The sequence below is a fragment of the Nicotiana tabacum genome, chromosome 20 (genome assembly GCF_000715075.1).
Source record: "Nicotiana tabacum cultivar K326 chromosome 20, ASM71507v2, whole genome shotgun sequence".
NCBI classification, from domain to species: domain Eukaryota; kingdom Viridiplantae; phylum Streptophyta; class Magnoliopsida; order Solanales; family Solanaceae; genus Nicotiana; species Nicotiana tabacum.
This window is the reverse complement of record NC_134099.1, coordinates 17466799-17490088: the sequence shown is the minus strand read 5'-3', so window position 1 is coordinate 17490088 and position 23290 is coordinate 17466799. Positions and strand designations below refer to the sequence as shown.

The window sequence follows — 23290 nt, the reverse complement described above, 5'->3', positions numbered from 1 at the left end:
GTGTGATGCAGATAGCCTCTAATGCAAGTACTAGTGGCTACTTCCACGACTCGAATCCGTGACCTCTAGGTCACACAGAAACAACTTTACCGTTTCTTTAGACACGCATACACTCACACAAACTCCCGATTTTGTTGACTGAAAAATCAGAGCAGTTGTTTTCCTCTGAAACATTCTTGATTCACAGTTTTGGTTTTCCAGTTTTATCTACCTGTTAATATGAATGCATTCCCACTGTACTTTCGTGAGGACTTCAAGCGTTCAACAATCTAAAGATATTCGAGATCAACCATTTGTAGATCTTTCAGATCAAGCCTTGCTACTTGAATTTCATTCTCTCTTTCCTTTTTTTGGGGGAATAATAACGGTGGTGTCTGATTAGTTTGTGCGTAACTTGACTAATTTTTCAAATATTTATTACCTCCATTAGAACCAGTACAATAGTTTCGTCTCTACTGAAAATGCCAGTACCATACAGTTGCTTCAAAGCAAACACGATGCTCCTAGTTCAGAGGGCCAAGATATTGGTGAATACATAATCGAGAAAATAATACATATAATAACCACATGAAAACCATGAAAGTCAGTTGCTCAGACCTTGGTTCCCTCGTAATTCCACGCTCTTCAACCCCTAAGTCATCCCTTTGGGACACTCGAAATTGTGCCACATGAACATGAAGCTATTTAAGCATGTTAGGAAAAGGAACGATGTCTGAACTAACACTGTTTTATACTAGTAAATATAAGCTTTCTAGCCATTGTACATTTTTGCATTATGCAATAGAATAAACTAATTACATACTGATTTATTCAGTAATCTTGATCAGTCAGACTCCTTAAGTGATCACATTTATCCAGAAAATCTCTTAGCATGGGGAATTTTGATGCTTCGCAACATCTCCAAGTACAGAAAGAAGGTTTTGTGTGTGTGTGTGTGGGGGGGGGGGGGGGGGGTGGAGTCTCAAAGAGAAAATATGTAAAAAGATCAACTGTCTGTATCAGGAAAGCTGAAATCAATTCTCAGCATGCATACAAAAATTTCAGTAAGGTTTAGAATTTGCCAATTTAAGAAGATTCAAGAAAAGAGTAACCAGATTGATTATGGCAACAAAAACAAAAAGAACTTAACCATTCTGATACTACTATACAAGAATTGCCAGAGGTGAAGTCCAAAATCCATATCGATTTCAAACTCGTTCAAGATTCTTCCTTCGAGAAATAACTCTCTGGCAACGAAAATTCTTCCTCTTGATTTAGGATTTCTGCATCCTCATCATCTGGTTTCTGAAATTAGTTAACGGACATCAGAATAAGAGCACTCATCGCTCGTAACTCCAAGAAGAATTTGCCCCACAAAAACAAGATTCTAGCCTACGAAACAGAGATAACTAAGCCTATATTGAAGGTCCTATGATATATACAACAACAACAACAATAAAAAAAAAACTCAGTGGATTCCCACAAGAGGGGTCTTGGGAGGGAAGGGTGACCTTACCCCTACCCTCGGCAGGCAGAGAGGTTGTTTCCGTTAGAGTCTGAAGGTCCTATGATATATAAATTGAAAAATATAGTAATATAAGCAGCTTATTCAAAATGTTCACTACATAACTCCTAAGGTAAATAATGCAGTCAAACAAATTCTCTTTGAAGTATTTCAATCTCTTTCTTTCCTGCTCAAATATCAATAGAACGTCTGCTGTATAGGGCCAGAATTTAGCAACAAATTGAAGAGATCTGTCTCCTTGATGTCGCTTTCAATGTCCTAATCTAATAGCTTGTTTGGCCAAAAATTGAGGTGTTTGGCCAAGCTTTTGGAAGGAATAAAAGTGCTTTTGGGGAGAAGCAGAAGTAGTTTTTGAGAAGCAGAAAAAAGTAGCTTCTCTCCAAAAGCACTTTTGAGAAAAATACACTTAGAAGCAATTTTCAAAAGCTTGGCCAAACACTGCTCAAAAGTGCTTTTCAAATTAATTAGCCAAACACAAACCACCTCTCACCAAAAGCACTTTTTTGAGAAGTACTTCTCAAAATAAGCTGATTTTAGAAGCTTGGCCAAACAGGCTATAAGTCTCTTTGAGAAAACTAGACCAACTATGATATATTAAGAAGACGCTACCTCTAAGAAACTCAAATTACTACTTAAAGAACAGTGTGCGAATATGTGGCTCAGTGCGTCCATTTTGATCCTGCTAATCATAGAGCAGGAAGAATGGCTTTATATATATGTAATTCTCCTGCTCCAGTGAGCAACCTTTCAAAGTCAAATACTGAATAACGGAAAAGTTATAATGATTGAAGTCAAATAGAAAGCAAACCAATAATACATACCACCATTTCCAAGTTGTAGAAGCGATCCAGCAGCTTCAAAACATCATCAGGAGCAAATTGCCTATTGAAGCTGTGACAGTAAATTCAATGTTGAAAGACAAAAGATACAGTCACAAAAAGTTTAAATCAAACGCCTCACACTCTCTATCTACATGTGTGTGTGTGTGTGTGCATGTGTGTGTGTGGGGTTTTGGGGGGTGAGGGTGGGGGTTGGGGTTGGGGGGGGTGTAAGTACGTTAATTTCACACGTGCCTCATTTTTCTTATTTCTTTTCTGAGAGTGCGGCATGACCTAAGTTCATTAACAACCATAAATGAAGAGAGTTAATAAAAGAAAAGGACAAAAAGTAGCCTAGTAACCTTCTACGCAGATATTCTGTCAAGCCGTAAAGGACAAAATGACGATGTATGCCTGCAATAAGAATCAAGGTGAACATGTTAAAAGCAGAAAGCAAAATTTAATGCAAGCTACTCTGCCATTTCCACAGCTTCCATTCTTTTGCCCTTCAGAAACTTAAAAAAAGAATTCCAAGAATATTCTTATGATTACAGCTACTTTTTCTTCTCTGTCACTACATTTTACGATTTCGACGGTTATATTTTAATAGATATAGTATCAATTATTGCGACAGTGATAATTAAATTAAAAGATATTCCTACTTAGCTAAATCGCTCTTTGTTGCAGAAGGCGTAATCTCGCAGCTAAATAGCATGAAAGCAATTAATTTTGTACAGCCTAGATATAGAGCAATAATTACTAAGAATCTTGCAACATCAGGAAACACTAAGATGATATCCAAGTATATAATCCAGCCAGATATTAGATCAAAGTATGATACTACAAAGTCAAACGCTTCAGTCAAATTAAGCTTTGAAAACAACTATGCAGCTCCGTCTTTATGCGAGCATGTAGAGAATTTTCCTACCTAGCTCCAATTATTTTATGTTACTTTATTTATAATCTACCTATCTCCAGTTATATCTAGCTCCATTTATACACAGGCATGCTTCATATATTTTTTTTTGAGTAAGGTAAAATTTTATTAACAGAATAGCACCCAGAAAGTGCTATACTATTACGAAAAAAGGGGGTGACTACTACTCTCTTTAATATCACGCTACATATACTTAGGCATCGTTTGGTTGGCCAAATTAGCAAACCAATCTCCGCATAAAGTATGACGAAGTTTGGTTGGGGCGCATAAGAAAAGATAATATGAGTATAACTAATGCGTCATTAGTTCATAAAAAATGATATCCTCATAAGTAATATAGGGTTTAGTTTTCGCTATTAAGTTTAATATCCACATGTCTTTTTGTTGGAATAATTTATTATTTATGCGGGCCATAATGTAGAATAAGAACACGTGAATTAGAATCACGTGGATAAAATTATTTAAAGACAAAAACATCCTTAAGGCTAGGTAGTTCATCTGTTATCCACTGCATAACAATTCGTATATTGCTATTCACGGCGGGAATATTGTGTCATCTTCAATCCCGGCATATTTCAAATGCCGGAAGCATCGATTTTTAACCTCCTTGAGATTCTCAACTGCTCTTTTTAATGGGGAGGAATAGTGCGAGAAGAGAGCGAGACCAAGCCGAGCCACTAGTAGAGGAAGCCCTTCCCATGTATTCTAGTTGAATAAGATTAAATGGATGCAATCTCAACCAAAGAGATCAACATGCGCCTTTGAGTTGAGGCTGCTGGTGGCATATAACGAACTAATCCACGACCAACAAGTTTCCCGAAAGCAAACTCAATGGAATTGTTACTTCCCAAAAATCTTGCTTTAAAATCAAAGAAAGAAGGTCTATTTTGCCACGGCATAATACATTATTATTTACTACATAAGCAGAGCTCTAAGTAGAACAGTGAAATTGTGCATTAAGGTGCGCAATGCGTTAAATTTCTTCAAACTATAGTAATCAAAGCACTTCAATTACCACAGAATTTCAACACGTTCCAGATTATACCACGAGTTCTTATCCAGCACATTTTACTTCTGAACTAGACAAACTATGATAAAGTTGCCACCCTTCAGCTTTAATAACAAAAACGCACCAAGACATAAGGCAATTAATTAAAGAGGATACATACAAAATGTGTAATGACAGATAAAAAATGACAAATTATACCTCTCAATTTGGCAGGGGGATAGATTTCAAGAGCCTCCAACAATCTTATCTCTAATTCCACCTGTGATTGCTCCTATAGCTCGAAAGTAAACATGCTCAGAGAAGAAACAAAATAATTGATAAATTCTATAATCTAACACATTAACATGCAAATGATACAAACACAACATGTCATAATCGAGAAAATGGTACCTATATCATCTTAATTACTGAGTATCGAAATGAAAGAGACACAAATGGAGCAAAATGAACATAAATGATTCATAGAGCGGAGCGAAGGGTTTGATCTAATGGTCAATAAAGTGGGAGGAGAAACCAAGAGACCTCATTTTCAAATCCCAGTGGACTTAAAAAATACAAGCTAATTCCTTCACTGTCTGCCTAACTTTGATAGACAGAGTTATCCGGTGGATAGTCGAGGTGTCTGTAAGCTGGCCCAGACACAACTGTTATCCAAAAAAGTATATAAATGAAATAAAACAAAAAATAATTTATATAGTTGACTCCAACTAGTTTACAATTAATAAATTATATAATCTAAAACATAACATACACATGATACATACACAACATGTCACAGCAAAGAATAATAAAAAAAAACAATGAAGAAAAGGGATACCTTACGAAGGGCAGAAGAGGGAGGTTTACAAGGAGAATGTACAGACATGCCATCTTGTTCATCATGTTCTCCTTCTTCTTCCCCACCTTCTTCTACTTCCTCTTCTTCTTCTTCTTCTACTGTTTCCTTTTTCATTTCCTCTTCTTTCTTGCCTTTCCCACTTGCGCCTGTGTTTTGCCCCATAAAGTTTTTTTTATTTTTGTTCTTCGCTTTTTGGGTTTTATGGGTTTGGGGAATTTATCACAGAATGATGCATGAACAGATTTGATTTTGATGTAATCTTTTGTTTCTTGAAAGGGGTTTTGATCAATTTTTGTTGAGAAAAGCTCGTTATTCTCAGTTTGATTTTAGAATCAAGAATCTACTGGGCTGGTTTTTTGGGGGTTTTGAATGTCAAAATAGCATGGCCTAGCCCGTTTTTTGACTGATAATTAGAAAATAGCCAATATTTATAAAATTATTAAAAAATAATTATTATTTTACGTCAAAGTAATATCTACATAAAAATATGCTAGTTGAAATATGGAAAGTTCCAGCATAATATACTGAATTATGGAGTACTTATAAACTTTCAATATATAATGTTGGAACTCTAACGCATTATGTTCGTATAAAAAATTCGAACTTGAGCATATTATACTGTAGTTTTTCCGAATTTCTTAAGCGTATTTTTGTTCAAATTTTATTTTTATCCGAAAAAATGGCTAAATTTTAATTACTTTTGAAACGGTAGCTAATTGTCAATTAGCAGTTATATTAGGCTATTTCTTATTTATTTTTTCCCGTTTTGAATTGGAAAAAATTTGGGCTGTAGAATGCACAAAATTTTTACGTCAAAGAAACTAATATTTCTAAATTAAAGGAATTATTTGATCAGTCATAAGAGGATATAAATATATCTATTTTGTAAAATTAGGTAAGTATTTGCATTTTTTTGTTCCAATTATAACTCCAATTAATTTTCTTCAGAGAGGGGATACCCTGTTATTTCCAGTTTTCACATAGAACCTGCCACCCAGAGGCATATGCAGCGTAGAAGCTATGGGTTCAACTGAATCGTAGCTTTCGTTCATACCTTGTATCTCTATCCATAAAATCATTAAATATGTGCAAATAATAAATTTTGAACCCATTAAATTAGATGAGATATGACAAAATTTCAAATTTGAACCATAAAGTTAAATCCTAGATCTGACTTTGTTGCCACCCGTCCGGAAGCCATAAGTAGAGTATCTTCAGCTACGTGAACAACATAACTTCCCAAAATACTATAGTGGGCGGAGTTACTCGATGCATATGCAGGTAAAAGTAGGACATATCCACTATAATAGTTGGGATATGTGTAGATTGGCTCGAACATCATGGCTAAAAAAAATAATTAACATGTACTTAAGTTTATTTAAGAAAACATGGACTCAAGGATGCTTGCACCTTTTGCAGATTCAGGAAGAAACCTAGAGTGCCTATAGGTCTATTTCTGCAAGAAATTCGGTCACTTTCAAAAAAGTGTCAGTCCAAGAATTGGCCATGAAGTCAACAGTTAAAGGAATCAGACTCTGAGGGTCAAAAATACGTATGCTCAAAAGGAAAAAGGAAAAAAATCAGTAAGTTAAGTATGTTTAGGCAACCTTGGATAAGTGTAAGAAACTTTACCCCTTAGCCTTGGCTGTCCTGCAAATTACAGGTGCTAATCGGGCCGGACTAACATGTTTTCAACCCGCTTTAATCCGGGTCAGCCCGATTCAGTTTGTTATTATTGCTTATTGTGCGGGCTGGAATGGATTGATCGGGGGCGGGTTTTGGACGAACAGGTTTTGGATAATGGTGCACCCTACCCGCTAAACCCGCGACCCGTTAACGGGCTGCAACCCGTTATCAGCCCGATTACCGTTAAAAAAAAAATTTAATTATTTGGACCGTAGCCAACGGTCAAATTGAAAAATGACCGTTGAGGAACGGCCAGATTTTACAGAAATGGCTCCCCCATTAAAAATATAGTCCTCCCACCCCTAATAATTGAAAATTTACATTTTTTAACCTTTTAAAACCTGTAAATATCCCCCTTCTTCTTTATTTTTTCTCACAATTCACTCTCTTACTACTCTAGTTCTCTCTCAATTCTCTCTTGATATTATTGTTCTTAAATTCTCAATTATTTATTATTTCAAGTTTCATCAATTATTTAGCTTAGCCATTACAAAATTATTATTATCAAATATCAAGTATTCAAGTGAAGTGTGGTATCAAGTACTATCAAGTATCAATTATCAAGTTTCGGTCTATCAATTGAAGTTTGATTTTTGATATCAAAATTAGTGCGACACTCGAAATCTTGGTACACTCGTTCCATCTTTTTCTCTTATTTGGTGTACATTTATTTTATTATTTAGAATTATTAATTTAATTTACATAATGGATTTACTTAGAGCAGCCAAAAAAAGCGTGCACTAGTAGAGGTGTGATAGGTTTTAAATATTCTTGCCTTATGTTTTGATGATCTAACAAACTTACTGTTAAGAACCAGATAGGGAACCTGACCTACTTGGACTATACTGCAAGCTTAACGAATTCCAAACTAAAGGTTAACTGCTACAGCTTCAGGAACTAGGAACCCAAACAAGGATGTGATACCAGTATGGTTCCCTCATCACAGTACAAGTCAATTGGTCACAGCTGGAAATGAAGTGATTGGCGGCACTGTTTCTACCGCACTGCACTGTCTCCAACACCCACTCATTCTCTAACCAAATAAAGTGCTCACATCATTTCAAGTGATGTGATCACGATGTACCTACAATGAGTTTATACAAAACATCACTTGAAGGTTTCAGTTTCTCATTCAAGCTTCTTGCCAAAACAGAGAAATCAATCCTCACAAGCTTGAAGAACAAAGTTGAACGTAACTATGGACCAGTTCCTAAAAGATAGCTTATTGTTGTCCTAGTTGAGTTGTAACTTTGTGATCGTACTTATTGTATCTCCTAAACTGTTTAGCTGGAAGCGTTTGATTAGGAATCCTCTTGTAAATCCGTAAACTCCTTGAGTTTATGTTGTGACTAGATTTAGTCATAAGCAAAAGTCTTTGTAATTGTAGAGTTACAAAGTGGCTTGTGGTGAGAGTATCACAAGTTAGTAAAAGCCTTTGTAACTAGGAAGACACAAAGTGGCTTGTGGTAAGAGTACCACAAGTTAGTTGAGTAAATCCTTTGTAATGGAGTCATTGCAAAGTGGCTTGTAATAGGTTCTTACGACTTAGTGAAGTTAAAAGCCTACAGGTTGTGTGGGATTTTTCCAGGTAAAATTCCTCAGCCTTATTTACATACTGTTATATTAGCATTCTCAGCAAAATCTTGTAGAAGACCAGATACTCTACTGTTTGTTGGACTCATACAAACTAGTAAGGTGGTAGTAAGAAAACTTCCAAAAGATCAAGAGGTGGTGTTGATTCTTCTAGTAGCTTTACACATATTTCTGAAAGTTCACCTGAAAATTTAAATGTAGATTATGAGCGAATGCAAGAATATTTTGGTTTAGATGATATTCAATCACCTGATAATCTTGAAACACCACCACCTATACCCGGTAATGCTAGTCAAACTCAAAATATTAGGGGTGTAACAAGTAGGCCTCATCTCTCTATTAAGAAGAATCGGCGATTAAGAAGTAAGTGTTGGATGTTTTTTGAAAGAATACAAGATCAAAAAAATTATGTAAAATGTAAAATTTGTAATGAACATTATAAACATGAGCTCGGTAAGGGAGGGGAAACGGGTCAACTTCATAGGCATATGGAAGAGAAACACCCTTTTGATTGGGGAGTAGATGAGGAATCTGGGCAACAAAAACTTAACTCGAGTACTGGGGGTTATTTGGTAAATATGATATTAAGAAAGATCGGGAAGAATTAGCTAAAATGATTGTTTTAGGTTGTTTAGCTTTTAGTTTTGCTTCTTCACCGTATCTTGTTACTTATATTCAAAGAATTTATAACCATATGTTTAAAGATATTCCTAGAAGTACTTGTAGAGCTGATATCTTTAGGCTTTTTGGACAATATCAGACATATATACGTTATTTGTTCGCAAGTCTTCCTTGTAGAGTTTCTCTTACTTCTGATATTGGTCGTGCTATAAATGAAAATGATTATTTGACTGTTACATGCCATTGGATAGATGATAATTTTTGTATGCAAAAATGTATTATTGCTTTTAAATATGATGAAGACCAAAGTCATACTGGTCATTTATAAGTAATACTATCCATGAAGTTGCTATATTTTATAATCTTGCAGAAAAAGTTGTGTATGTCATTTGATAATGCTTCTAACAACAATGCTACTATTACAATATTAAAATTGCATCTACACCCACCACTTCCTGGAATATTTCATGTTAGATGTGCATGTCATATTTATAACTTGATTGTGAAGAGTGGCCTTGAATTATTTATAGATGAAATTACTTTAGTTAGGAGAGCTGTTGGTGTAATTCAAGGAAATAAAAGAAGTGTTAGATTAAATGCATTTAAGAAAAATGTGTACACTATGGACTAAAACCAAAACTCATACATGAAGAAATAGTTACCAGGTGGAATTATACTTATTTATTCTTAAGATGTTGTTATAAATATAGAATGCCTATAACTGAAGTCACTAATTCTCATTGTACTAATCCTAGCCGTTTGTTAACCTAGAACTTGGGATGTCATTCATGATGTTGTACAATTTTTACAAAAAAATTATGTGGTTACACTTGAGTTTTCTGGAGCTTATTATCCTACTATTGCAAATGGTTTAGTTCATACTGCTGAAATTTCTCTTTTACTACATAATTTGAAGAAGAAAGAAGGATATGCTTCTGTTGTTGAATCTATGCTAGATAAATTTAAAAATAATTTCTACCCAATTCCTCATATTTACCTAATTGGTGGTATTTTAAACCCTACTATCAAAATGATAAAGTGTCGCCAATTAATTAGAGCTTTATATACTTATATGGATATTGGACCAACTGAAACTCCTGATATTGACACATGTATTTCTGATCTAAACAAACATTTACAAACTTTATATAATTATTATGCTAACATTGTTGATTTTTCTTCGGTTGTAGATGCAAATATTCCTTCAAGTAATCCTTCAACATCTGGAACAACTATGGATGATGATGATGGTGTTTAAGATAATATCTGATTAGGTCTACACGAGGAGAGCATCAACAAACCAGTAGCAGGAATATTGATGAACTCCAATTCTACTTGCAAAAATCACCAGAGCCCCTCACAAAGGATTTTCACTGCTGGGTTGGTAGAAGAGAAACTCAAATCAATTTCTTGTTCTTTCGGCCATGGCTCGAGACGTGCTAAATGTGTCGATTTCAACAGTCGCATCAGAGAGCGCATTTATCCAAGCAAGGCAGCAGTTAGGAGATACCCGTCATTCATTGGCAGCAACGCTTTGGAAATTCTAGTGTGCTTCAAAACTTAGTTCTAGTGAAGAACAACACCTCTTTGAGGTTGTGTTGTCATTGAGGATTGTTGTGGGCTGTATTTGGAAATCAAGGGCGTGCTGAGGTAGACGAAGAGGAGGACCAAGAAATTGGAGATATAATGGTTTATAGTTTCGATTCAACCAATACCGGAAACCTAGAACCTCATGTTGACATGGAAGAACTTACAAAAATAATGCAAACTATGTGATGTACTATTTCTTATTTTTTATAGTTGTTGTAAACTTTTAATTTGCAAGTTCAAAAAATAAAAAAATAAAAAAAGAACTTGCAAATTAATTTGAAGTATTAAACATATAAAATGAAAGTCTTCGGAGTTTGTTCCTTACATATTGCCTATTGGTCTTATTAAATAATTTTTTGTAGCCACTTACTTTCTAATTTCAATTTTATAATTTTAAAATACAAATTTCAAATTTAAAACTTTAAACTTTAAACTTCAAAGTTTAATTCTAAGCCTTAAAAGTTTGCAAATACTTAAGTATCAATAACATTGAATAAGAAAAATAAAATTTAATTTTTTATAAAAAAAATACAGTAGCCCGTTAAGCCCGAACCCGGACGGGCCCTAAATAACCCAAAAAAGTTCAACCTGCCCCCAGCCCGTTAACCAACCTGGTCCAAAAACGGACGAGCTGGTTTTTTTTCCGTTCAACCCGTTCCAGTTCAACCCGTCCCAGCCCGTCCGATAAACAGGTATAGCGCAAATACATCACATGCAAACATATGTTCAGAGAAATAGGCACATTACCACAGCCAAAACTGACAGAAAGTTGATGTAGAATGGGGGAAAAAATAAAAAATAGCCATATTTACAACCAACAATTGAAAAATAACCACGGTTTCAAAAGTTATCTAAATTCAACCAATTTTTCATGTAAAGAAAAAATTTGAACATAAACACCCTTAAAATCCGGAAAAAATCCAACATAATATGCCGGAGTTCAAATTCTTTATATGAGATTCCAACATAATGTGCTAGAGTTCCAACATAATATGTTGGACTTCCATAATCCAACATATTATGCTATGCTAGAACTTTCAGAATTTCAGCTAGGGTATAACTTTCCATATACCGGAGTTCCAACATAATATGTTGGAAGTTTATACATAGGAGTTCCATAATCCAGCATATTATGTTGAAAATTATTTTTGCAACAACTTTGCAAACGCTGGCTATTTTTTAATTATCAATCCGAAAGTTAGCTAGCCCGTGCTATTTTCACATTGAATGGAGAAATCTGTCTTCTGGTATTACAAAAACTTCTCCGTTTCTGTGGCTAGAATGGTAAGAGAACTATCTAAAAAAAATGTAGCTGCAAAAGTTAAAAAACCAAATATGGTAATCAAAATCAGATAGAATATAGCAGAAAATGTATTTGATGCAAACTGCTTCAGCATGAAGAGTGCCTACAGTTTATTCACAATGAGCTGGATATCTCATTGCATTAGCAAAATTGCCGGTCTTTACGCTTCCTAAGGGGTGGAAAAAGAATGCATAAATATGTTAAAACAAGAACCTTCTAAGCAGACACCATCCTCCACAGCTTAATCCTAACCAGAGCTAAATAATTTACAGCCACTGCTTAAAGGATCGCCCAACGCGTATGAGATGCAACACTACTAAACTTTGTGAAACACCAACATCAGCACTCAGGTGTTCCACTACCAGAGGCAAGCTAGAAGAAGAGGAAAAAGAGTCCAACATTCAAATCCCAGCAAGTTTCTTCAGCAAAGGGCCGAGAAACAGTGTCGACTATGCATGCAATCTCTGATTCACCTCAGCACCATCTAACCAGCGTATTCCGTGCTGTATTGAAGATCAAAGAGCATGTTCCGTCGATTCTCTGTGCCCAGTCGGATGTTAAACTTTTTGGCCAAGTCCTCGACTCGATCATCAGACTCATAATCCATCTCTCGAGTACATCGCCTTCGGATCTTTTTCAGCATCTCCTTGGAAGGTTTATACTGTGCATGCACCTGCACATGAAACAATAGCATAATTTGTTAGCCAAAATGAAAAGCGGGCTCATTTTCTTCACTGACGATTGCAGGGGTCTGGGAGAGTGAAAGCTTTTACCATCTCATCAACTACTGAAATTGCAGCTTTTGGTTCACGCTTAATAAGATGAGCATCAACAAGTAGAGAATATGTCATTTCATTTGGCTTCACGCCTAAATCCATGAAGTGCTCATAGACCTTTGTTGCTTCATCTCTCTGCAACAAGAAAAGATACTTCGTCAATATTCATATAATCATACATCGCATGCAAATGTGCACTCCCATTATTCGTACATCTTAAAGCAGAGGATTCTATCACCATACAAATGAAAGAATGTAGTTCCCGTTTTATTATAACAGAACTTGGGATAATGACCTTCACAGATTACTATTTTTGATTGTTATAATGACCTTAACAGATTATTATTTTTGATTGTTATAATAACCTTCACAGATTATTATTTTTGATTGTTATAATGACCTTCACAGATTTTTCCCAGTCAAATGTTTAGCTGATGAACCAATAATAGGACCAAGTAAATGACCTCTAGGTTTAACATCACAAAGTTTTGTCATTAGGCCAGGAAAGAAAAAAGATAAACGGAAGTCTTGGTCTATACTTTGTGCATTCAGATCTTACATTCATTTCTATTTACCTTGCCAAGTTTCGCAAATGCATATATCAGAGCATTGTATGAATGGATATCTGGGACTAATCCAAAAGAGGATTCAATTGCAGCAAATGTCTGATAAGCACGATCAATATCCCATATATTGGCACAGCCTAGAATTACACAATTGAGGGCAGCAACAGACTTGTAAGGGGGGTCTGCTTGGCTCAAATTCTCCAGCTGATAGTAAACCTGAAATCTCTAGAAGTCAGCGGCGATACAAAGTGCAAGGCCATATAGAGAACATCTGACTGACTTAAGCAGGTGCAGCAAAATGCTAAGCTGTGAGATATGCAAAGTTCCTAGTTGGGAATTAGACGAAGTTCCTAGTTGGGAATTAGACGATCAATTTATTCCCTAATTTCAGCATTTGTCTTAGAAGAAGCTAAGAAAAAGGGGAGAGTGCTGAAAAAATATGAAGAATGCAGCAGGATGAACATTTAAACATCAGTAGCAGAAATTTTCAGACCTACTTCACACGTGTTGAAATACTTGATTAATAAAACTTGACGCAAACCAATATTAGGCAGGGTATACTGGAAGAGCAAGAACATACAGAGTCCAAAGTGACAAAACCATTCCTGCAACAAGCAACAGACAGTGGATTCAAGGTGGTAAACGGAGAAAATAGTTCTGCACTCTCTTCTTTAGAACTACCATAAGCTTTTTCAAACTCATGCAGAGTAGCAAAACCATTCTGCAATTGCCCCAAAGAAGCATGGGCATATATCTTCGCAAGGAAAGATTCAGGGTTAGGGGCCCTCATTTGTCGTAGTGAGCGCTTAAGGACTTCCCAAGCACCATTAAGGAGTTTAGCATTGTAGGTTCTACCAGCAGTTCCAAGTGCAGCCACAAGCAGTCCTTCATCAACAGAGAGCGAAACAGGGGGCCTCACACTCTCACCTCTAACAACCCATTTCACAAAGAACTCCAAGGAAGAAAAAGCTAGTTCACTATTATCTGCCTGTAGTGCAACATCAGCAAGGTGTGTGCACATGTTCCAAGGCGGCAATAGGCCTTTGTTCTGGTCTGTTTTCTGGCAAAATCCAAAAACCGGCATCAGAGACTAAATTATATTTTAAAAAAGGTGAAGCTTCATGGTAAGAATTATCTTAACAAAGGCATACATACCTTGCATTTCTCTATTATCGACACCAATATATCCAGCCTGTTGTTGAAGACACAGCTTCGCACACACTCATTAAATACATTCATGGACAGCTTATACCCAGATTTCAAGGCTGAATCAACATATTTCAAGGCATCATCAATAAGGTCTGCTTTAAACAGTAAGCCAATAACCAAGTCATATGACTCATCATCAGGCAAAGCTTCTTTATACTCTTTTCCAGTCTGAATCATCCTGGCATAAGTATTACACAAGAAATCTATCAAATAGCATTAATGCATGACAGAGTACTTACATGCATGGTGAAAATACACAGTGTGCTGTAGCAATCAGACCACGCTCAATAAACACCATGAGGTTGCCCTTAACACTTAGTAAACATACTATCCAACACAAACGACAGAAGCAAGAGAATGGAGGAATAACCAAGCCGAGAGAAAGGAAGCTTAAAAGCGACAAAGCAGAGCAAAGACATATGGCAGACATTACTTCTAAGCAAGAAATTAAAGGGGAAAAAACCCAAATAACAAAGTGATCACTTGACCAGAAGCTTGACTTAAAAAGAAACTGAAACCAGCTAACTCAATTCATTTTAGAGGCAGTAACATCTCGTCTTCTGGCAACTTTAAATGTTTCATATTTTGGCGGGCAAAATATAGAAGAGAGAGATTTTGCAATGGCGCCTGGATGTGTTGCAATTCGCAAGACCAGTTAAATCCAGAAACATATCCCTGAGACATCACGGGCAAGAACAAGAAACAATTTGATTTGAAGCTCCATGCCTTGCTTTCACATTCATAGGACCGCAAATGTCAGAATCAATTAATTGCAATGGAAATTCGCTCCTGATGCCTTTTCCAAATGGTTTTCCTGTAGCTTTTCCACCTAGACAATGTTAATAAGCGGACTCATTCACATGTTAAATTTAGCCGGTAAACCTTTTTTTGCTAGCCTTTGTATATGCCGTGGGCCCATATGACCAAATCTAGCGTGTCAATTCTCAAATCATCCTTATGATTACGTGAGAAAGCTAACCTGGATAGCTAACATTCAGATTAAAGGAACACAAACTATCTTATTCGACTCATTGTGAGATGCTTTCTTAGGCTTAGTGCAATCACTAGCATAATGACCCTTTTGATCGCATAGCGACCCTTTTTATCACAATTGAAACATTTCAGTTTAGTCATAGTTTTATTTCTTTCACACTTTCTATCGCCTTGTTGGTCATCATTTTAGGTTTCTTATCTGGCCCAACCTTGGCTTTCATAAATCAATAGAATATCTCATTAGATTTGAAAACAAGTTACCAAATAGAAGTATTCAACAAATATTTTTGTTTCACAATTAAATAGACAGTATATACACACATATATACATAAATGGAATAAAAAATAATTTTCATTTTTTTAAGAACAAATCAAGGAGAAAATCATCATAAATACCTAACTTCACTTAAGAAATAAGATATTTATTTTTCGTATATATAGAGAGACATTGAGAGAGAGACAAACAGATATGTTCTCTGCATCATACTTAATTTACGGCTTTTAATGAACTATTGAAGCTATCTAGAGAGTACCAAATGTTGGCAGTGACAAAGGTTACCAACTTTCGGTGGACACGACTTGCTTAGCTTACTAAACTAGCAACAACAAAGTAAGCTCCCATATCCATGAAGGAATGCTTTCCGACGGAGGAAAACTTCCAGTTGCTAAGCTTGCAGTTAAAGAGTAAGATGCGAGAAACATTCTTAAAAGAGCTTCTTCAAAATTTTGTTATCTTCCTTAAGATAGAAATATGAATCACTAACAAAGGAATATGTCAGAATCAATAGGCTCATTTTCTTTCTTTCTCTCGTCAACTAGGAAAGGTTCCTCATTTTTCATTTTGAAAAAATATCGCTGAAAATAATCACGACGGAATTCATTATTTCATAATAGTATTAGTTACAAGAAAATTATTTTTCAATATCCAAAAATAATTTTAAAACAATGAAATACTCAACCACGAGTGGGCATCGCCGAGCAACTTGCCTTGTCATCTTCTTCGCCCAGTGGATCAAACACGACCCATTTGCCTAGAAATGGATCCATCGTGACCCAATTTATATTTTTCTCCATTTTTTGCCACTTTGATCTAGTTAAAACACAAAATTTTGTCTCAAACATATTTTAGGATTAATTTCAAGCATTAATTGCTCACAAAATCATCAAATATTTCTCATGACGAGTAGGGCTATTTTTTGGCCAAAACTCATAAGTTTTGACCAAATATCTCCAATTAAAACGCTGAGTTTATGTACTAAATTTATTTTAGGATTCAATTGGATCATCAAATTCAAGCAAAACCGTTCAAATATTGATCCATAAGATAAAGTAAATGATGATATTTTTCTTAACCAACCCGAATAGATTCTTTTGGCGGTGGTTTGACCAATTGAATTTCAACCCTAGGGAAATACGAGATCTAGCAGAAATTTGATTCTTTTTTTTACCTCCTGATCGAATATTTTAGAAGTACAAAGAGGGTTATATCATCCCATGGTGGATTGGCGAAATATTGGGCTTAGCCCGATTTGAACTAGCGTAGACATAATGCCACCAAATATACGGTCCGTCCTCACTAACCGCTCTGGCATCGACCCAAGTAGAATCAATTTAGATTTATTGTCTTCCTTAAAATCCGATCAAATCTAATCTTACAAATTCAATAACTCACAAACACATGGCCGAAAACTATGATCTGTATATCGTTGTAAAGATCTCGATGAGCTCTATGATAACCCTAAGATTTCATGAAAAAACTAAGCAAATGGAGACATGAAATAATGCAATGCAACCCTAAGATTTCATGAAAAAACTAAGCAAATGAAGACATGAAATAATGCAATGCAGTTTCGAGATCAACACATAAAAATCCTAAAATTCATGTATTGTATATAAAGCATGTAAACAACCGAAAGACAAACTAAGGTTATGATACAAACGAAGGATTTCAAGTAAAAAACTAGTCAAAAAATTTACAAATTTTTTGTGGCAGAAGCAAATCCTTAGCAAATATAACTTGAAATACTAGTTATTAGGGATCATCACAAAACAGATGAATCCCTTGGTTTCACGACCTAATTACCCCCTTAGATGCAAAGAGTATTTCATCAAAAACCCTAGTCTATCTTTTAATGGAAGAAACCTATTTTCCAACATCCATAGTGGTGTATTTATAGGCAAGTTATGGTTTAGGCGAAGGATTAGCTAATAACCAATAAGCTAATCAACATCCCTTATGGGGGAACTAGGCCCAATAATATTTTCTAACGCCAACAAGAGGAACAAACAAAAGCCCTAAGGTTTCAAACCAAAATTGCTAAAAATATCACATGAATTAATAGCAAGATTGACTGGATTAACAAATCCTAACCTTAGTAAAAAATGAACTTTGATCCTAACATTGAAAAGTATTATTAGGCTTAGTACATCCACAAGGGATGCTAATTAGCCTATTGGGCCATTGTAATCTTCCACCTAAACCCTAATTAATTGCCTGAAAAATTTGCCTATAAATACACCACTATGGGTGCTGGGAAAATATGCTCTTTACATTAAGAGATAGATGACTAGGCTTTTGAAGAGAAAAAAATACTATTTTAATCTAGAGGACATTTCGGCTATGGAAATAGAAAGCTCATACGCTTTGTTGAGGATTCCCAATGACGGGTAATTCAAGTCATGGTTGCAAGAGATCATCTTTCCTCCGGAAGGAACTTGTAAGTCTCCTAAACAAGTTTTTTACATAATTCCTTCATTGGTATACGATTCATAGGCTTATTTTCTCAGTCCTTTACATGATTTTTGTGCAATATATAATGTTTAGAGCTTTTATTTATGTGTTAATACTGAAACTTTATTGCATTATCTCATGTTTGAATTTGCATAATTTTTGCACGAAACCTTAGGAATTTTTTGGAATTTGCCGAGATTATTTTGTAAGTAATTGAATTATAAAATTTTAAGGTTTAATTATCACAAATTTAATCCTAAAATTTCAACAATTCGAGTTTCGTGCAATTTTTGTACGTACTTTTGTACAATTTTTATTAAGAAGATCAAGGGACTCAATTCTAATGCCTATGGGGTTTGAATATCATTTGTACAACATCATCCTATGAGATAAAGACATACGCTCCATGGAAGGAGAGAATGTTGTAGCACATGTTTGACACCATGTGTGAAAATATCGACCAAAAGAGTTAACATGTATTTTATCTCGACTTATTGTTGTGTGAGACCCTATCGAGTACCCTCATGACTCTTATCAGTTGCATAAAGATATTGTTTTGCACTAGACTAACTTACGTCTCTATCCTTCATCCAATGAACAAAAAATAAGATCACAAAGCTACTCCCATAGGCAAATACCTTTACCATGAAAACCTAAAAGAAAAATACCATAACATAGTCCTGGCACACGTGATATGGTCACAATTGTCTTCATCGCTTAAGCCTAGAAACGAGGCGCAAAACATGTTGAGCATTTCGCCTTGATTAGCGGATGCTTCATTGTTTTCATTAATTCGCTAAGGCATACTTTTCATTGTCAATGAATGTAATCATGAACAGTGTTATCAAAGGCGCGCTTAAGCCCTTAAGTGAGGCTCAAAACATGTTGAGCGCTTCGCCTCGCTTTGTGGGCGCTTTAGTGTCGCATCAAGTCTCTAAGGCATACTTTTCCTCGCTAATGAGTGTAATCCTAAACAAGTGACATTAAACACTTGAATTTCACTTTATTGTAATTTTTTTTTCAATTTCTTTGTCCATATATTTGTTATTCATGCTTATAATTATTAGTCTTGGACTACATATACATATTTTTATTTTTTCTCCAGTTGCGTCTTTTTTCATTAAAGCCCACGCTTTATTTGCGCTTTGCGCTTAAAGCCCCAACAGACCTTAGAGCTGTTTTGTGCTTTTCGCATTTGATAACAATAATCCTAAAGAGGCAACACTAAATACTTGATATTTCACTTTATCATAATTTTTTTTAATTTCTTTGTCCATATATTTAGTTTCATGCTTATAATATTAGTCTTGGACTACACACACATTTGTAGTTTTTTCTCCATTTGCACCTTTCTTCATTAAAGTTTGTGCTTTATTTGCACTTTGTGCTTAAAGCCTCAACGAACCTTAGAGCTTTTTGCGTTTTTGGCCTTTGATAACACTGCCTATCACTGAGCTAAAAGGGTCACAATTGTTCTCTGCAAAATATACTTATAAAAGACGTTCTCTGCAAAATATTATCTTTAGGTAAATATACATGACTCAAAAATTCCACGTCTTTTCCATCTGTGAATATACAGGTACCAAAAATTTCAACTTCCTAATCTCCACCTTTGAAAATTATAACAAAGGTTGAGATTGCAATTTAATATAAATGAACACTAAAAAAAGAAAAAGGGATCTCCACAATTGCAACAAAGGTTTAATCTTTATAAACTGAGGTTATTATATGCGTGGATTGTAATATTAGATTGTTTTTTAAAAGGTAAATACTAAACTCAGAAAATGAGGGAAGTAACCTGCTACAACAAAAGTCAACTACTTCAAATGCCAATAACAGTAGTAAAGAACTACACTTTAGTACATACAGCTTAAATCCGGTTCAATTGGTTTCGTGGCTCATCATAACTTCATTTTAGGTTTATGTCAAATCGGCCAAAAGATCTTTACTTTTACATGTAACAAATTTTAAAATAAAACATATCATCACTTTACAGACCTTTTTTCCTTTTCTTCTATTCAAATTGTAAATGGTTATGTTGAATCATAGTCAAATATTCAAAGATACGAAATTATATCAAATACGAACCTTTCGAGCAATTTGACAGCTTTATCAACCCAAGACAATGGTTCCCCAGATTGATACATAGCTTTCAAGATCAAATTATGAGACGCTGTATTAGCAACAAGCCCATATTCCTCCATTTGACTAGCTAATCCCAACAAATCATCAGCAGTAGCACCCATCATCAAATTAGCCCTCAAATAATGATTAAATAGATTAGCATCAGGCTTATTGGGCTTCCCATTTCGATCCAAAGATCTAATCCAAAGCTCAAAAAGCTGCTTCATATCCTCCCACCGCTGTGTTGTCATCCAATCAGCAAAAAGGTTCATTAAACCTTGCACATCATGTGTTTGTGAAATTGCCTGAACGCGTGCAGCTGGTGATTGGCGGAGGAATGATAGTGGGACGACTGAGGAGGAGGAGGGTGCGGTGGATGCAAACGGGGACCGCCAGTTTTCATTGTAAAGTGGGCTGCCGGAGGATGGGTTTGGGGGTAATGGGGTAGTGTTGACTTCCGGCGGAATTCCGGCGAGTTGAGGTTCTTGTGAGAGGAAAGGAACGGTGGTGATTGATCTGTAGTTTGTTAAAGTTCTGATCAACGGTCGTGATCGAGTGAGAAGTGTCATTGTAAGTGTAAGTTTTCGGGGGAATATTTTTGCTAGGGTTTAAGGATGTTACTGGGAAATGCTGTTGGGAAGAGAGAAAGGTTATAAGGGGTGTTGTCGTTATTATCTAAAAGTTGAGGGGTAATTTGGTGTAACATAGATCTATGGGTTTTATTGCATATTGTTTTGGGCTGGATTTGTTGTAAATTGGGCCTGTCTGTGTTTCAAAATATTGGGCCGATAAGAATGAAATGACTTATGGGCTTCAAAAAGGCATATGCAAATGAATGAAGAAATTGAAGAATAAAGTTATGTAAAGGGTGAGTTATGTACGAAGGAAAATATTTTTCTTGAAAATATATTGTTTTAAAATAAGTAATTTTTTATTTATTTTTTATGTTTTATTAGGTAGCAGAAAATATTTTTTGAAAATTATAAATTTAGACAAACACTATAGAAGATGAAATGAGTAAGGAGAGGGGAGGAGGGAAGGTGGTTGGTCGGGGTCAACGGGCGAGGGTGGTAGAGGCAAGGTTAGGGCGAGGCATGGGGGCGAGGTAGGATGGTGTAGGATGTAGGGGTGTCGGTGGAGGTGGGGGTGCGGGTGCGGGTGGGAGTGGGAGTGGGGAAGGGTTAAAAAGAGTTTTGAAAAATATTTTTTCTCCTCTTGATAGGAAAGTTATTTTCTCCAATCGGAGGAATTAAGTTTTATAAGAAAAGTATTTTTTTAAAATATTTAAGTCAACCCATTAAACATGAGAAAATTAGAAAATATTTCTAAAAAATATATTCCTTTGTATCAAACACACCCAAAGTCATTCAACTTTGCATTAAGGATGTCTAACGGGCCGGGTCAACCCGTTTCCGGAACGGCCCAGGCTGGTTGAAACCGGAACCGGCCCGAACCAATACAAAGGGGGTTGGGTGGGTTGGGTTAATGGGGTAAGGGGAGTTGGTCCGTTCACCTTCGTGCAACTGGTTAACTAGACCAGTCAAACCCGGTCAACGCGATTTACTGTAGAACCGGTGAACCGGCCCGGACCAGCCCAGACCGATATAACGGCTACTTTCAATTATTTTTTTTAGTGTTTCTACTTTCTGACCGTCGGCCCACCGACTGTTTTGCACAGTTAGCCCTTTTTGGGCCAATTTTTTTTTAAATTTAACACTTTTGTAATTACTAATTTAGCCCTTTGAAAAACTATAAATACACCCCTCCTCCCCCTTCATTTCTTCACTCATCTCTCATTTCTCAAACTCAAATTCTCAATTCAAGTTAAATCATGCCCCGTACTTTTAGAGTGCACTCATATGTTTGGGAACACTTTGAGGTGGTAGAAAAAAATGAAGAAGTTCACAAAGTAAAGTGCAAGAACTGTGGTCGAGTCTTAAATCTTCGTCCAAAGTGTCTGGGCACAGGGTGTTCAAGGAGGCATATGAAAAGTTCTCTTGAGCGTCCTCCAGAAATTCGTATTTAAGTTGATTTGAGACAATTTGTGCTATTTTAAAATTATTAGACGTATTTATGCTTAATGTTTTAGTTTGTTAGATTAATTTGAAGTATTATTATGCATGAAAATTTAGTTTTACTCTTTTTTCGTTAATTTACTTGTTATATGCAAACTTTAATTTGTAATTTTGAAATAAATGTAGCACTTGCAATTTATAAGTGCAACTTTTTCTCATCTTCGTTGTATTTTTTATATTTTTACTTTATATTAATATAACTTACAATAGTTATACAAAATACAAAAAAAAATTACACTAACCCGGCCCGATCCCCTGTACCCGTAACCCTTACGGTTCATTTTTTACCCGGATGAACCCGAACCCGTTAAGCTCGGTAACTCCTAACTCATAACCGGCTCGATTCGTAACTCGTATGGTTTCAATATTTCCCTACCCATCCTGGCCCGGCCTACCCGTTAGATACCCTTACTTTGCATATTTATCACATAAAACTAGTAGGAGAAAACAAGAAAGACTTTTTTATGATACTTGGGAAATGTTGAGTGAATTCTTGGTTACAAGGAATTGTTCAAGTGATTTTATGTAATAAAGTTATGGACACATCAATGTAGTAGTATTGCTCAAAATTTACCCACGCTCATTGGTTGTCCAAAACAAATGAGACATGTGAATATGGGATTCTCTAATTATGATTAATAGTGACAAATAATTAAGGGTGTCATTTGCTGGATATAGTGGGTGTAGGGGTCCACCCCCCCCCACCCCCCTTTGGCCTTTGGATATATATGCTAAAGGCAAAGGAATATACCAACCGCGTAAGAAAAATAGTGAAGAAAATAAAATATTTATTTTTAACATTTATTTGCGTGTTTTCTGACTTTATGTGGTTGAAACTGATATGCAGTTTAGTGGTTATAGTTTTACATAATATTCAAGTGGTGCAAGATTCTTTTTTTCTTTTTTTGGTTTCTTAA

The 23290-nt window shown here is 35.6% G+C and overlaps 2 protein-coding genes across 3 annotated transcripts; both read right to left on the bottom strand.

Moving 5' to 3' along the window:
* Window positions 1–976: 976 nt before the first annotated feature.
* On the bottom strand, window positions 977–5416 carry LOC142174883 (uncharacterized). Of its 2 annotated transcripts, none has more exons than XM_075241273.1 (5): window positions 5086–5416; window positions 4467–4539; window positions 2685–2736; window positions 2326–2395; window positions 977–1284 (listed from the first exon to the last, which is right to left on the bottom strand). In XM_075241273.1, exons 1-5 carry the CDS (start codon window positions 5266–5268, stop codon window positions 1198–1200), a joined length of 465 nt encoding a protein of 154 aa, XP_075097374.1. In that variant the 5' UTR covers window positions 5269–5416; the 3' UTR covers window positions 977–1197. The 2 variants fall into 2 exon arrangements, with proteins under 2 accessions (XP_075097374.1, XP_075097375.1); XM_075241274.1 differs by lacking the exon at window positions 977–1284 and adding an exon at window positions 2118–2183.
* Window positions 5417–11932: 6516 nt separating this feature from the next.
* LOC107803198 (pentatricopeptide repeat-containing protein At1g26460, mitochondrial) lies at window positions 11933–20983 on the bottom strand. The gene is made up of 6 exons (XM_016626834.2): window positions 20263–20983; window positions 14397–14628; window positions 13822–14301; window positions 13251–13457; window positions 12673–12810; window positions 11933–12572 (listed from the first exon to the last, which is right to left on the bottom strand). The coding sequence occupies exons 1-6, from the start codon at window positions 20865–20867 to the stop codon at window positions 12384–12386; spliced, it is 1851 nt and encodes a 616-aa protein (XP_016482320.1). The 5' UTR covers window positions 20868–20983; the 3' UTR covers window positions 11933–12383.
* Between the last annotated feature and the right edge of the window lie 2307 nt (window positions 20984–23290).

Bases quoted from the DNA above. Each gene is read 5' to 3' on its own strand.
- LOC107803198 (XM_016626834.2), bottom strand. From the start codon at position 20,867: ATGACACTTCTCACTCGATCACGACCGTTGATCAGAACTTTAACAAAC. The intron at 14,302-14,396 runs GTATGTATGCCT...GGATTTTGCCAG, and splicing joins CGATAATAGAGAAATGCAAG to AAAACAGACCAGAACAAAGG. The intron at 12,811-13,250 runs GTAAATAGAAAT...TTCTTGTTGCAG, and splicing joins CATTTGCGAAACTTGGCAAG to AGAGATGAAGCAACAAAGGT.
- LOC142174883 (XM_075241273.1), bottom strand. From the start codon at position 5,268: ATGGGGCAAAACACAGGCGCAAGTGGGAAAGGCAAGAAAGAAGAGGAA. The intron at 4,540-5,085 runs GTATCCCTTTTC...TTCGAGCTATAG, and splicing joins CCTCTTCTGCCCTTCGTAAG to GAGCAATCACAGGTGGAATT. The intron at 2,396-2,684 runs GTTACTAGGCTA...TTACTGTCACAG, and splicing joins ACAGAATATCTGCGTAGAAG to CTTCAATAGGCAATTTGCTC.